This window comes from Sceloporus occidentalis, unplaced genomic scaffold, assembly GCF_023333645.1.
Source record: "Sceloporus occidentalis isolate IW3139 unplaced genomic scaffold, rSceOcc1.0.p SCAF_242, whole genome shotgun sequence".
Taxonomy (NCBI): domain Eukaryota; kingdom Metazoa; phylum Chordata; class Lepidosauria; order Squamata; family Phrynosomatidae; genus Sceloporus; species Sceloporus occidentalis.
In genome coordinates, this window is record NW_028317222.1 from 621,936 (window position 1) to 634,386 (window position 12,451).

General features: G+C 52.1%; 1 protein-coding gene across 1 annotated transcript; it reads right to left on the bottom strand.

The window, feature by feature from the left end:
- Positions 1-153: 153 nt before the first annotated feature.
- Positions 154-11,400, bottom strand: LOC149276314 (insulin receptor substrate 1-like). The gene is made up of 4 exons (XM_089503716.1): positions 11,076-11,400; positions 8,023-8,312; positions 5,708-7,574; positions 154-161 (listed from the first exon to the last, which is right to left on the bottom strand). The coding sequence occupies exons 1-4, from the start codon at positions 11,398-11,400 to the stop codon at positions 154-156; spliced, it is 2,490 nt and encodes an 829-aa protein (XP_089359842.1).
- Between the last annotated feature and the right edge of the window lie 1,051 nt (positions 11,401-12,451).

The following is a 12,451-nucleotide window of genomic DNA, read 5'->3' on the forward strand; positions in this document are numbered from 1 at the left end:
AAAAAAACAAAAAAAAAACGAAACACAGACGCGTCGAAAAAATTTGCGTAGGATTTTTGAGTGCAAATACACAGAATCTTCCACGTGGTTCCACGCCTGCCCCGTGTCCCCTCCGGGGGGCTCCCGCGCATGGTCTCCAGCCGTGACGGGGATCTAGCACTCTAAGGGGAGAGAGAGAAAAAAAAAAACAGACAAAAGTCCCATTATACAAGACGGCAAAGTGCGGGTTTCTGCAAGTAAAGAGAAGGGTAATTTCCAGCACGGGTGGGGGAGGGGGGGCCGCAGAGGGCCAGTCACTTAAAAAAAAATACATACATTAATCAAGGGAATGTACTCCGCGTGTTAACCCCTTCAGCAGCCACACAGATCCTATGCAGCTCTTTATAAAGTTCCTCCCGTTGGTGATTAAGAGGTTAAAAAGCTGGACAGTGGGGGGGGGTAGGCAGAACAGAGCAAATTCCTAAATTATTACACAGTTGCCCCCCCTCCCCAGTAGTAGTTAACGCAGCATATATTAAGGCACATTATTAAAGACCCAAGAGTAGGGGCAGTAAACAGGTAGATTATTAAATAAAAAATATACAGAATGGGGAGCTCACAACCTAAAACATTCAGATTCCGGGGTCGCTGCTGGAATAAATACACAAAATGAAAAGAAATCACCCCATACCCAGCGAACAGCATTCAAAAAAATATTGGGGGTACCCCAAGTTGGGCGGCTCCTGTCTAATGGATATATCGCTTACCGAGGAGCTGAAGCAGTGGGACTGCACCTTAACCCACTGAGACAATTTAAAGCCCTCTATGGACCCCCCCATATTTATGTCCCATTGGGGTACTTTGGATGGTATCTGCCAGGCATGCGCTGAATTGGAGGGCAGATTATTTCCAGGACCCGTAAGGAGGGCCGGTTATTACGGGGCAGATTATTGGTGATCTGCACACAGGGGCAATAAACAGGGCAGATTATTACTGAGCTGCTGGTATAGAAGCGCCTGTCCCAGTAGGTCTCAGATTGCCTCCCACCCCCCACAGGAAGACCCCCTGACATCACAGCTGTGACCCCCCCCCCCCTTCTCTCCCCTCTCAAATCCTCCACATCTGCTCCGGTCATAAATAACCTCCAGGCAGGGGCTGGGGTGACCCCTGGGGCGCGCGGTGGGGGGGGGGATTGGAGGATGATGGTAACAGGTGAAATGCAGCTCCGAGGCTGCCGCGAATGCCACGCGTGCCCCAGCCCGCGAGACACATAAGGGCCCCGAAACCCACGCAGGGGGCCGGAGAAACAGACAAAACATCTTTACCCCCATCCCCCCCCAAACCCGATGCCCATCTCTCCTCCCCTGATGTCCCTCTCTGCCCTCCCCTGATGTCCCTCTCTGCCCTCCCCTGATGCCCCTCTCCCCTCCCCTGATGCCCCTCTCTCCTCCCCCTGATGCCCCTCTTTTCTAGGAGGTGAGAATGTTTGCTGGGTATGAGGGGATCGCAGGGTTCTACAGCCCTAAAAGCCCCGATAATGTGTATAGAAACAGCTCTATAAATTAACCCGTTATTCTCCTAATAGCCCCGCCTCTAACATGGAAAATATATATTTTTTTTATTAATTTCAGAAAAAAATAAAGAGGGAAAAGGAATAAAAGGCGCTTTGTTTACCGGCAGAATTTCCTTTCTGGTGATCAGAGAATATATTTAAAGGGACCGTTTATGGCCCAAAGGTGGGCAAACTGACGAGGAAAGGGGCAAATATAAGACAAAGTTGAAGAGGTTGAAGCACAAAGGGCAGACAGTGGGGGATAGAGGACAAAACGGGGCAAAAGAGGAAAAGAAAACAAGAAGAAATATTCAGTCTGCTTATTATGAGCAAACCGGAGACAGAACCTTCCAGAAACAGCCTGGCAGCCAAAATAAAACGCGCTCCGTGCCAACGCTGACTTCCCAGCCACACGAAGAGCCCAGAGCACTCTGGGAGTTCTGGGCGGAGACATGCAGATTAGGACACAAGGTATGCAGGTATTGGTATTACTTGTGATCGTCTGAATATTATTTATTACGTAGCACCGTCACAGGCTGTAGCGCTGTTATTATCCACCGGTATCCACCTGCACCTCCCAGAGTGCTCAGGGAACTTTGCTCTGCCACCGCCCCTCCATCCTGCCCCGCACACAGCTCTGTCACTGCCCCTCCATCCTGCCCCGCAGCCCTCTCTACTATTCCTATACTAACCCCGCACACAGCTCTGTCACTGCCCCTCCATCCTGCCCCGCAGCCCTCTCTGCTATTCCTATACTAACCCCGCACACACAGCTCTGTCACTGCCCCTCCATCCTGCCCCGCAGCCCTCTCTGCTATTCCTATACTAACCCCACACACACACAGCTCTGTCACTGCCCCTCCATCCTGCCCCGCAGCCCTCTCTACTATTCCTATACTAACCCCCCACACACAGCTCTGTCACTGCCCCTCCATCCTGCCCCGCAGCCCTCTCTGCTATTCCTATACTAACCCCACACACAGCTCTGTCACTGCCCCTCCATCCTGCCCCGCAGCCCTCTCTGCTATTCCTATACTAACCCCGCACACAGCTCTGTCACTGCCCCTCCATCCTGCCCCGCAGCCCTCTCTACTATTCCTATACTAACCCCCCACACACAGCTCTGTCACTGCCCCTCCATCCTGCCCCGCAGCCCTCTCTGCTATTCCTATACTAACCCCCCACACACAGCTCTGTCACTGCCCCTCCATCCTGCCCCGCAGCCCTCTCTGCTATTCCTATACTAACCCCGCACACAGCTCTGTCACTGCCCCTCCATCCTGCCCCGCAGCCCTCTCTGCTATTCCTATACTAACCCCGCACACACAGCTCTGTCACTGCCCCTCCATCCTGCCCCGCAGCCCTCTCTGCTATTCCTATACTAACCCCACACACACACAGCTCTGTCACTGCCCCTCCATCCTGCCCCGCAGCCCTCTCTACTATTCCTATACTAACCCCCCACACACAGCTCTGTCACTGCCCCTCCATCCTGCCCCGCAGCCCTCTCTGCTATTCCTATACTAACCCCACACACAGCTCTGTCACTGCCCCTCCATCCTGCCCCGCAGCCCTCTCTGCTATTCCTATACTAACCCCGCACACAGCTCTGTCACTGCCCCTCCATCCTGCCCCGCAGCCCTCTCTACTATTCCTATACTAACCCCCCACACACAGCTCTGTCACTGCCCCTCCATCCTGCCCCGCAGCCCTCTCTGCTATTCCTATACTAACCCCCCACACACAGCTCTGTCACTGCCCCTCCATCCTGCCCCGCAGCCCTCTCTGCTATTCCTATACTAACCCCGCACACAGCTCTGTCACTGCCCCTCCATCCTGCCCCGCAGCCCTCTCTGCTATTCCTATACTAACCCCGCACACACAGCTCTGTCACTGCCCCTCCATCCTGCCCCGCAGCCCTCTCTGCTATTCCTATACTAACCCCACACACACACACAGCTCTGTCACTGCCCCTCCATCCTGCCCCGCAGCCCTCTCTGTTATTCCTGTACTAACCCTGCACACACAGCTCTGTCACTGCCCCTCCATCCTGCCCCGCAGCCCTCTCTGCTATTCCTATACTAACCCCGCACACACACACAGCTCTGTCACTGCCCCTCCATCCTGCCCCGCAGCCCTCTCTGTTATTCCTGTACTAACCCTGCACACACAGCTCTGTCACTGCCCCTCCATCCTGCCCCGCAGCCCTCTCTGCTATTCCTATACTAACCCCACACACACAGCTCTGTCACTGCCCCTCCATCCTGCCCCGCAGCCCTCTCTGCTATTCTTATACTAACCCCGCACACACAGCTCTGTCACTGCCCCTCCATCCTGCCCCGCAGCCCTCTCTGCTATTCCTATACTAACCCCACACACACAGTTCTGCCACCGCCCCTCCATCCTGCCCCGCACACAGCTCTGTCACTGCCCCTCCATCCTGCCCCGCAGCCCTCTCTACTATTCCTATACTAACCCCGCACACAGCTCTGTCACTGCCCCTCCATCCTGCCCCGCAGCCCTCTCTGCTATTCCTATACTAACCCCGCACACACAGCTCTGTCACTGCCCCTCCATCCTGCCCCGCAGCCCTCTCTGCTATTCCTATACTAACCCCACACACACACAGCTCTGTCACTGCCCCTCCATCCTGCCCCGCAGCCCTCTCTACTATTCCTATACTAACCCCCCACACACAGCTCTGTCACTGCCCCTCCATCCTGCCCCGCAGCCCTCTCTGCTATTCCTATACTAACCCCACACACAGCTCTGTCACTGCCCCTCCATCCTGCCCCGCAGCCCTCTCTGCTATTCCTATACTAACCCCGCACACAGCTCTGTCACTGCCCCTCCATCCTGCCCCGCAGCCCTCTCTACTATTCCTATACTAACCCCCCACACACAGCTCTGTCACTGCCCCTCCATCCTGCCCCGCGGCCCTCTCTGCTATTCCTATACTAACCCCCCACACACAGCTCTGTCACTGCCCCTCCATCCTGCCCCGCAGCCCTCTCTGCTATTCCTATACTAACCCCGCACACAGCTCTGTCACTGCCCCTCCATCCTGCCCCGCAGCCCTCTCTGCTATTCCTATACTAACCCCGCACACACAGCTCTGTCACTGCCCCTCCATCCTGCCCCGCAGCCCTCTCTGCTATTCCTATACTAACCCCACACACACACACAGCTCTGTCACTGCCCCTCCATCCTGCCCCGCAGCCCTCTCTGTTATTCCTGTACTAACCCTGCACACACAGCTCTGTCACTGCCCCTCCATCCTGCCCCGCAGCCCTCTCTGCTATTCCTATACTAACCCCGCACACACACACAGCTCTGTCACTGCCCCTCCATCCTGCCCCGCAGCCCTCTCTGTTATTCCTGTACTAACCCTGCACACACAGCTCTGTCACTGCCCCTCCATCCTGCCCCGCAGCCCTCTCTGCTATTCCTATACTAACCCCGCACACACAGCTCTGTCACTGCCCCTCCATCCTGCCCCGCAGCCCTCTCTGCTATTCTTATACTAACCCCGCACACACAGCTCTGTCACTGCCCCTCCATCCTGCCCCGCAGCCCTCTCTGCTATTCCTATACTAACCCCGCACACACAGCTCTGTCACTGCCCCACCATCCTGCCCCGCAGCCCTCTCTCCTATTCCTATACAAACCCCACACACACACAGCTCTGTCACTGCCCCTCCATCCTGCCCCGCAGCCCTCTCTGCTATTCCTATACTAACCCCACACACACAGCTCTGTCACTGCCCCTCCATCCTGCCCCGCAGCCCTCTCTGCTATTCCTATACTAACCCCACACACACACAGCTCTGTCACTGCCCCTCCATCCTGCCCCGCAGCCCTCTCTGCTATTCCTATACTAACCCCACACACACAGTTCTGTCACTGCCCCTCCATCCTGCCCCGCAGCCCTCTCTGCTATTCCTATACTAACCCCACACACACAGCTCTGTCACTGCCCCTCCATCCTGCCCCGCAGCCCTCTCTGCTATTCCTATACTAACCCCCCCACACACAGCTCTGTCACTGCCCCTCCATCCTGCCCCGCAGCCCTCTCTGCTATTCCTATACTAACCCCACACACACAGTTCTGTCACTGCCCCTCCTTCCTGCCCCGCAGCCCTCTCTGTTTTCCACAGTAGTCATGCATTATCATACCTGTCCCGTCTTTGCTGTTCCTCCTCAGTTCCCCTGACATCTGGAAATCAATGCTGGCGTACATGTTGCTGCAGGGAGTGGCCCCCAGTGGACAGCTTTTTGTCGCCTGTGTCATCGTGGTGCCTACAAGCGCAGCCGTAGGGATCGTCCCTCCATCTTTGGCCAGATCAAGGTCAATATAATTAAGACCAGACTCAGCTGGCAGGCGATTTCCATTACAGGAGGAGGCAGAAGTGAGGGTATCAGAGCAGTGTCTTGCCCGGGCTGGAGGGTCGCTCCTCATTGCTTTTACACGATCCATCCCCTTGAGGAGACCACATCCTGCGACGGCTGTCACCAGAGGCCTCATCTTCCCATCCTCAACGGCTGGTCGTGCGGCCAAGGCTTTTTCTAGAAGGCCAAAAGCACCGTCTGGGGAGACCTCAGGTGACAATTTTGCGTTAGGATACAGCATTTCCTTGGGTATCTTCTGCCGTAAGGTCTTATCTGTGGTCATCGCCGGCCAAAAGTCTTTATTTGTCAAGGGCTTTACAGACTTTTCCACGGCAGGTCTGATTTTTGATTCTGTGGCTGGCATCGAGACAAACAAGTTTTTTGCAATAGGCCTTAAGACCTTCTCCGTGGTAGGTCCACAGGTTGGTTTTGTTTGAGGCTGGACGTTATTAAGCCCTAAAACCATTTCGGTGTAGTCTCCGTTGGTTGCTTGGGGGTGCTGCATCTCCATGGCAATATATTCTTGCGGAGGAATGTCTATGTCTTTAGAGGTTGTCCTCTCTTGATGGGTTCTGAAGTGGATGCTAACATACTCTCCGGGGCTGGGAGGTCGACAATAGTTCCCCATCATGGTGGTGGTTCTCCAAGAATCCACAGAAACACTGAGGGGCCTGCGATTCCTCCCGGCACTCGCCTCTTCCAAACTGTCTGAAGATGAGGATCCTGAGGTGTGGGCAAGGTGCGATGGGTCCATCTTGTAGGAACGAGGCAACGAACGATAGGAGGCAGGGATTCTTGATGGCTTTCCAAAAGACGACCGAGCGGACTCCTGCGGAGGTGGCGTGCTGGAGGCCGAACGACTCAACGGCCACATGTTCATGTAGTCTGAGGAGTGGCTGTCTGCACTGCCAACAGAAATTTCTCCAGAGGGTGGCCAGCTGGTCCTCTCCGTCTCAGGAGAACAGCTGCCAAGTGGAGACATCATCACGTATCCTGCCAGTTCCAAAGGAGCGGGTGGGGAAATGCTGTTGGGTGTCATAGGCATGTAATCTTGACACCTTGTGCCAGGTAACATGGGCATGTAGCCAGCTTCACGACGATCGCTTCTGCCCATCATGGCATAGTTATCCTCATCGTCAAAATGCGCGACCCGGTTTCCTTCCTCTTCTGCCGTTCCGATGTCGGAAGTGCTCGTGTCCACCACTAAAGACTTCCTCCCGCCTTGTGCCATTGAAATGTAGTTGGTTCCTCCTGACACAGGAGATGGTGGTAGGAAGGCTGGGGTCTCGATCATGCTGGGGCTGGAACCATACTCATCGGAAGAGGCCGAGGCATTGTCAACCAGCGGTTGGGCCGATTCCATCCGTAAACGTTTCTCTTCTTCTTCCTCTGGGGACGGCGGGCTGTGATCCCTAGGTGATGAGTGGGATTTGGCGGTTAGAGAACTCTCGGGATTGGCTTCCGCTCTGGAACGCCTGGAAAACCCCACCTGGCTGGGTGGGGGAGGGTTAGGAAGGTGGCGTCGTGATGGCACAGTGATAGGTGTGGAGGAGAGAGACTGACTCTTGGTCCGTGGACGAAATTCTTCACTTAGGGACTTCATAGCCTCCAATATGGTTTCATGCATGTTCTGGGCGACAACAGAGTCCTCCACCTAAAAAAAACAATCAAGCAGGCCGGAAATTCCTGAGAACATGCGCAACACACCTGAGTGATATTACCTACGGGCCAGCGTAATGGGATTTAACACTAAAAGTCTGTAGATTAGCCCAACAATGGAAAGGGATGAACTCCGGCCAAGGGTCATGAGAGTTAAATTAAAAATAGTGGATTTTTTTTAAAATTTATTTTAGCAGGGATTGGGGTGATGTGCGGCCCTCCCGTTTTGTTAAAATGTAGGTCGGCATTGGGGGAAAAAAACTGGTTTTATCTCATTTTCCCCCAATAAACCCCCAATAAACCCCCTTTATCTGCAGACCTGGAGCCGCTGTTGCTGTCAGTCATGTGATATTTGGGGTGAGTTTCCCGGCTCAATCATCACACTGAGCTGATGCTTTATGGCGATGCTAATGAAGTCCCTTCCTCCATAGGCGCCACATTACCTGCATCCAGAGCTCCCCGGGGCCGGTGACGGCCGAGCGTCCCACCTCCACAAAAAAGAAGTTGTCGGAATGGCCGCAGCGCCGCACGTTCATCAGCTGGAGGGTGACGGAGGGCGCGTCGGAGCGCAGGCGGACCAGGCTCAGGGTGCGTTCGGTCAGGCAGAGGCGGTAAATGCCAGAAAGGTTCCGGCTCTGTCCCAGGCCCCTGGGGCGCACGCTCACCTGCCAGACCTCCCTGAACGCCGGACCCGGCCACACCGCGGACTCCGGGGAGGAAGAGAGGCATCGAGCTGGGGATGGAAGAAACACACAGCACGAGACGAATTAGAATGTCCTTGTTTATTTTCTGGCCGGCCTGACCGAGAGTCACAGACCCGCCACGCGCACGCGCAGAACCTGCCACAAACACGCGCACTCTCCCGGTACCGTATCGGCAAACGGAGGGCCGAGCTGTTGGAAGGGTAACTATCAACGGTCACAAAAGCCCCGGCGGGGAGAAGGGGTAACGTTGGGGTAATTTCCCGCCCAGGCACCTGACGCTGGCCGTGGCTTGGGACTTTGGGGGGCAGCGAAGGCGTCCATGGAACTTGAGTTTCTGCGCAGGGCCCGGCTGTATACATATGTATGAAGATGCTTGTACACGAACATACAGCAACGCACACGCACACAGCGCCAAGGCGACTGTGACTCAGAAGGTCAAGAGTTAATATAGGGACCATCTGCAGAAAAACAAAACCAATGACGCCAGCGTTTCCATAGCAATGCACCTTTAACGTGCACTATTCCCGTCACCATGGCAACAGGAGTTTTACTTCCAGCCTTGGAAATCAATGTGGGGTGTGAGTGAGAAAGGAGAGAAGTACCCCAAAACTACGGGGTATACAGAGCGGCCCTGAAAGGCATGGAGGCATTACTGGGGTATATACGGGGAATCAGCCTCCCCTCACACACTACTACGCCATCACACCTATACACAGCGCAGACACACACTACTACACCACGACACATATACACAGCGCACACACTACTACACCACGACACCTATACACAGCGCACACACTACTACACCACGACACAGATATACAGTGCGGGCACACACTACTACACCACAACACATATACACAGCGCAAACACACTACTACACCACAACACATATACACAGCGCAGACACGCACTACTACACCACAACACATATACACAGCGCAGACACACACTACTACACCACAACACATATACACAGCGCAGACACACACTACGACACCACGACACCTATACACAGCGCAGGCACACACTACTACACCACAACACATTTACACAGCGCAAACACACACTACTACACCCCGACACACATACACAGCGCAGGCACACACTACTACACCACAACACATATACACAGCGCAAACACACTACTACACCACAACACATATACACAGTGCAGGCACACACTACTACACCCCGACACATATACACAGCGCAGACACACACTACTACACCCCGACACATATACACAGCGCAGACACACACACTACTACACCACAACACATATACATAGCGGAGACACACTACTACACCACAACACATATACACAGCACAGGCACACACTACTACACAACGACACATATACACAGCGCAGGCACACACTACTACACCACGACACATATACACAGGGCAGACACACACTACTACACCACGACACCTATACACAGCGCAGACACACACACTACTACACCACAACACATATACATAGCGGAGACACACTACTACACCACGACACATATACACAGTGCAGGCACACACTACTACACCACAACACATATACATAGCGGAGACACACACTACTACACCACGACATATACACAGCGCAGACACACACTACTACACCACAACACATATACACAGCGCAAACACACTACTACACCACAACACATATACACAGCACAGGCACACACTACTACACAACGACACATATACACAGCGCAGGCACACACTACTACACCACGACACATATACACAGGGCAGACACACACTACTACACCACGACACCTATACACAGCGCAGACACACACACTACTACACCACAACACATATACATAGCGGAGACACACACTACTACACCACGACACATATACACAGTGCAGGCACACACTACTACACCACAACACATATACATAGCGGAGACACACACTACTACACCACGACGTATACACAGCGCAGACACACACTACTACACCATGACACGTATACTTCTGTGGGGTTATTAATGGTCCCAAGTCCCCTCTTCACTCGTCTATAAGGGAGATCACGGCTACATGGCCGCCCTTCTCCCCCTCTATCCTGTTCTGCGTATTATTCCTCCTTTTCCAAGTATAAAGGTCTCGGCCGGCCCCGCCATCCAAATTACTCCTGGAACGGGCTGTGGAAAATCTGGGCAAACAGAACCCCAGAAGTTCCGACTACATGCGGACCGTGAGCTTGGTGCGCGTCCACGCCACACATTTAAAGCCAAATCTGTGCCGGGGCGGGGGGCATCCGCTGGCATTAACTCTATTAATCTGGGGGTCTCATAGAAACTGGAAATCTCATTTCTATTGGGAGAAATGCCACATTCATCAGGGTCCTTTAAGCCAACGGAGCGTGGATTCCCTGCCTTAAGTACACAGCAGGAATAAAGAACTTTACAGAGAGGGTGGTGGATAAGTGGAACAGCCTCCCAGCAGAGGTGGTAGAGGGTAATACAGCGAGGGGATTTAACATGCATGGGATAGACATACGGCTCCTGAATCTAAGACGAGACCAGCGACTGACCAACGGCTAGCTGGGGGCCGATCTGCTGGCGGGTTCTAGGTCCCTAACTCTGCCATGAAATATGGGTTCCATATGACGCTCGGCTAACCTGATGGGGTCCGAGGCTGGCGGCATGGTCCGGTTACCCGCAGAATACTAACAGAAGGTCGAAGTGTCCCGACCCGGCTAACCTTACCGCACCCACCTGGGTGCAGATCCCTCGCTACACACCTACACAACACACACACACACATATAGGGTTCTTTTACCCTGCGCCAGGAGCTCCATGATGGCGCCGTACCACTCCTCCTGTTCTTCTTCGCCCTCGGCCGACACGGTGAGGCCACCATCGCGTGTGTAGAGAACCAGTAGATGTTTCCTCTTGGCGTCCGCCCTTTTATTCACCCCGATTGTCTCCTCCAAGTTGAGGGTCCCGCGGGGACCCCCAGATCCTTCCACCAGCCTGAACTTCTTTTCATTCTCATAGTACTCGAGCCGCGCGGGAGCTCGCGATCCGCCGCCGCGCAGAACGAAGAACCTCCTCCTCATGGACTTCTGCTTCCGCAAATAACCGCTTTTCTTCACGTCCTCCATCTCTCGGAAACCCAAAATCACCGATTTCGGCTTATTAATATCTCAAGGTTGATGGATTTGGGGGGGGGTGCCCATAAACCTCAAAAACAGGCCAAAATTAGATTAAATAGTCCAAAAAGTTGCATTTAACTCAGTTTAAGGACGACCCTCGACTGATAAAAGCACCGGGGGGGTGGAAAAACAGCACCAATCGTTTCATAATAAGCCATGAACCTTTAAATAAAGTTGTTGAAGGTTTGCAAAAATTGTCCAAATAAGTCAACTTTCACCAAAAAAAAAGAAGTATCGCTGATTTTTTTTGAAAGTTCATTCTCCGATTTAGGAAAAAATTGCTACAAAGTCTCAATTTCATTGATAATAAAGCTTATTTCTGAGGAAGCTGTACCCCCCCCTTATAAGTAGCACAATTGCATTGTAAGAAAGAAAAAAAAAAAAAGGAAAAAAAAAATATATTTTCCACCAGTTAATGGTGGAAGAACAGATCTCAAAAAAAAAAAAAAATTTAAATCAGAATTTATGAATAAACAAAAGCGCCATCACCCCAAATAGAAAAAAAAATCATACTATTTAGAGTTCGGGGTAAAAGATTTTCTTTTAATTCCCAAAGACAACCTTTTTTTTTTGTTTGTTTTTTTTTACTAAATTGAGATTGTCCAAGTATACTTTTAAATCAATTTTGAAAAAAGAAAAAAACACAATGCAGTGAATTTTTTTTTTATGTACCAGAATAACAAAACAAAAAAAACAAAAAACTTTTATCAAAACAAAAAATCTAATTGGGGAAACAAATCGAAGCGCTATGGGGCGCAAATTAACAATAATCACACTGTTAAAAAAAATAAAATAAAAAAAAAATATATATATTTTGGCGAGCTAGAAATAGAATGTTTCTATCAGATTTCTTTTTCTTCAACAGGCTTAATTATGACATCATACTCGTCATCACATAAAATATTTTATAGTTATATCAACAGCTCAGTTTGTGTTGCTGTTTAAAAGAAATTGTAAAAAAAAAAAAAAAAATGGAAAAAATAAATGGGAGCAGCCAGTT

What these genes read in the sequence shown, in the direction of transcription:
- LOC149276314 (XM_089503716.1), bottom strand. Translation starts at nt 11,400, where the DNA reads ATGGAGGACGTGAAGAAAAGCGGTTATTTGCGGAAGCAGAAGTCCATG. An exon ending in CATGGAGCTCCTGGCGCAGG is followed by an intron (nt 8,313 to 11,075) that starts GTAAAAGAACCC and finishes TTCCATCCCCAG; the next exon opens with CTCGATGCCTCTCTTCCTCC. An exon ending in CCGGGGAGCTCTGGATGCAG is followed by an intron (nt 7,575 to 8,022) that starts GTAATGTGGCGC and finishes TGTTTTTTTTAG; the next exon opens with GTGGAGGACTCTGTTGTCGC.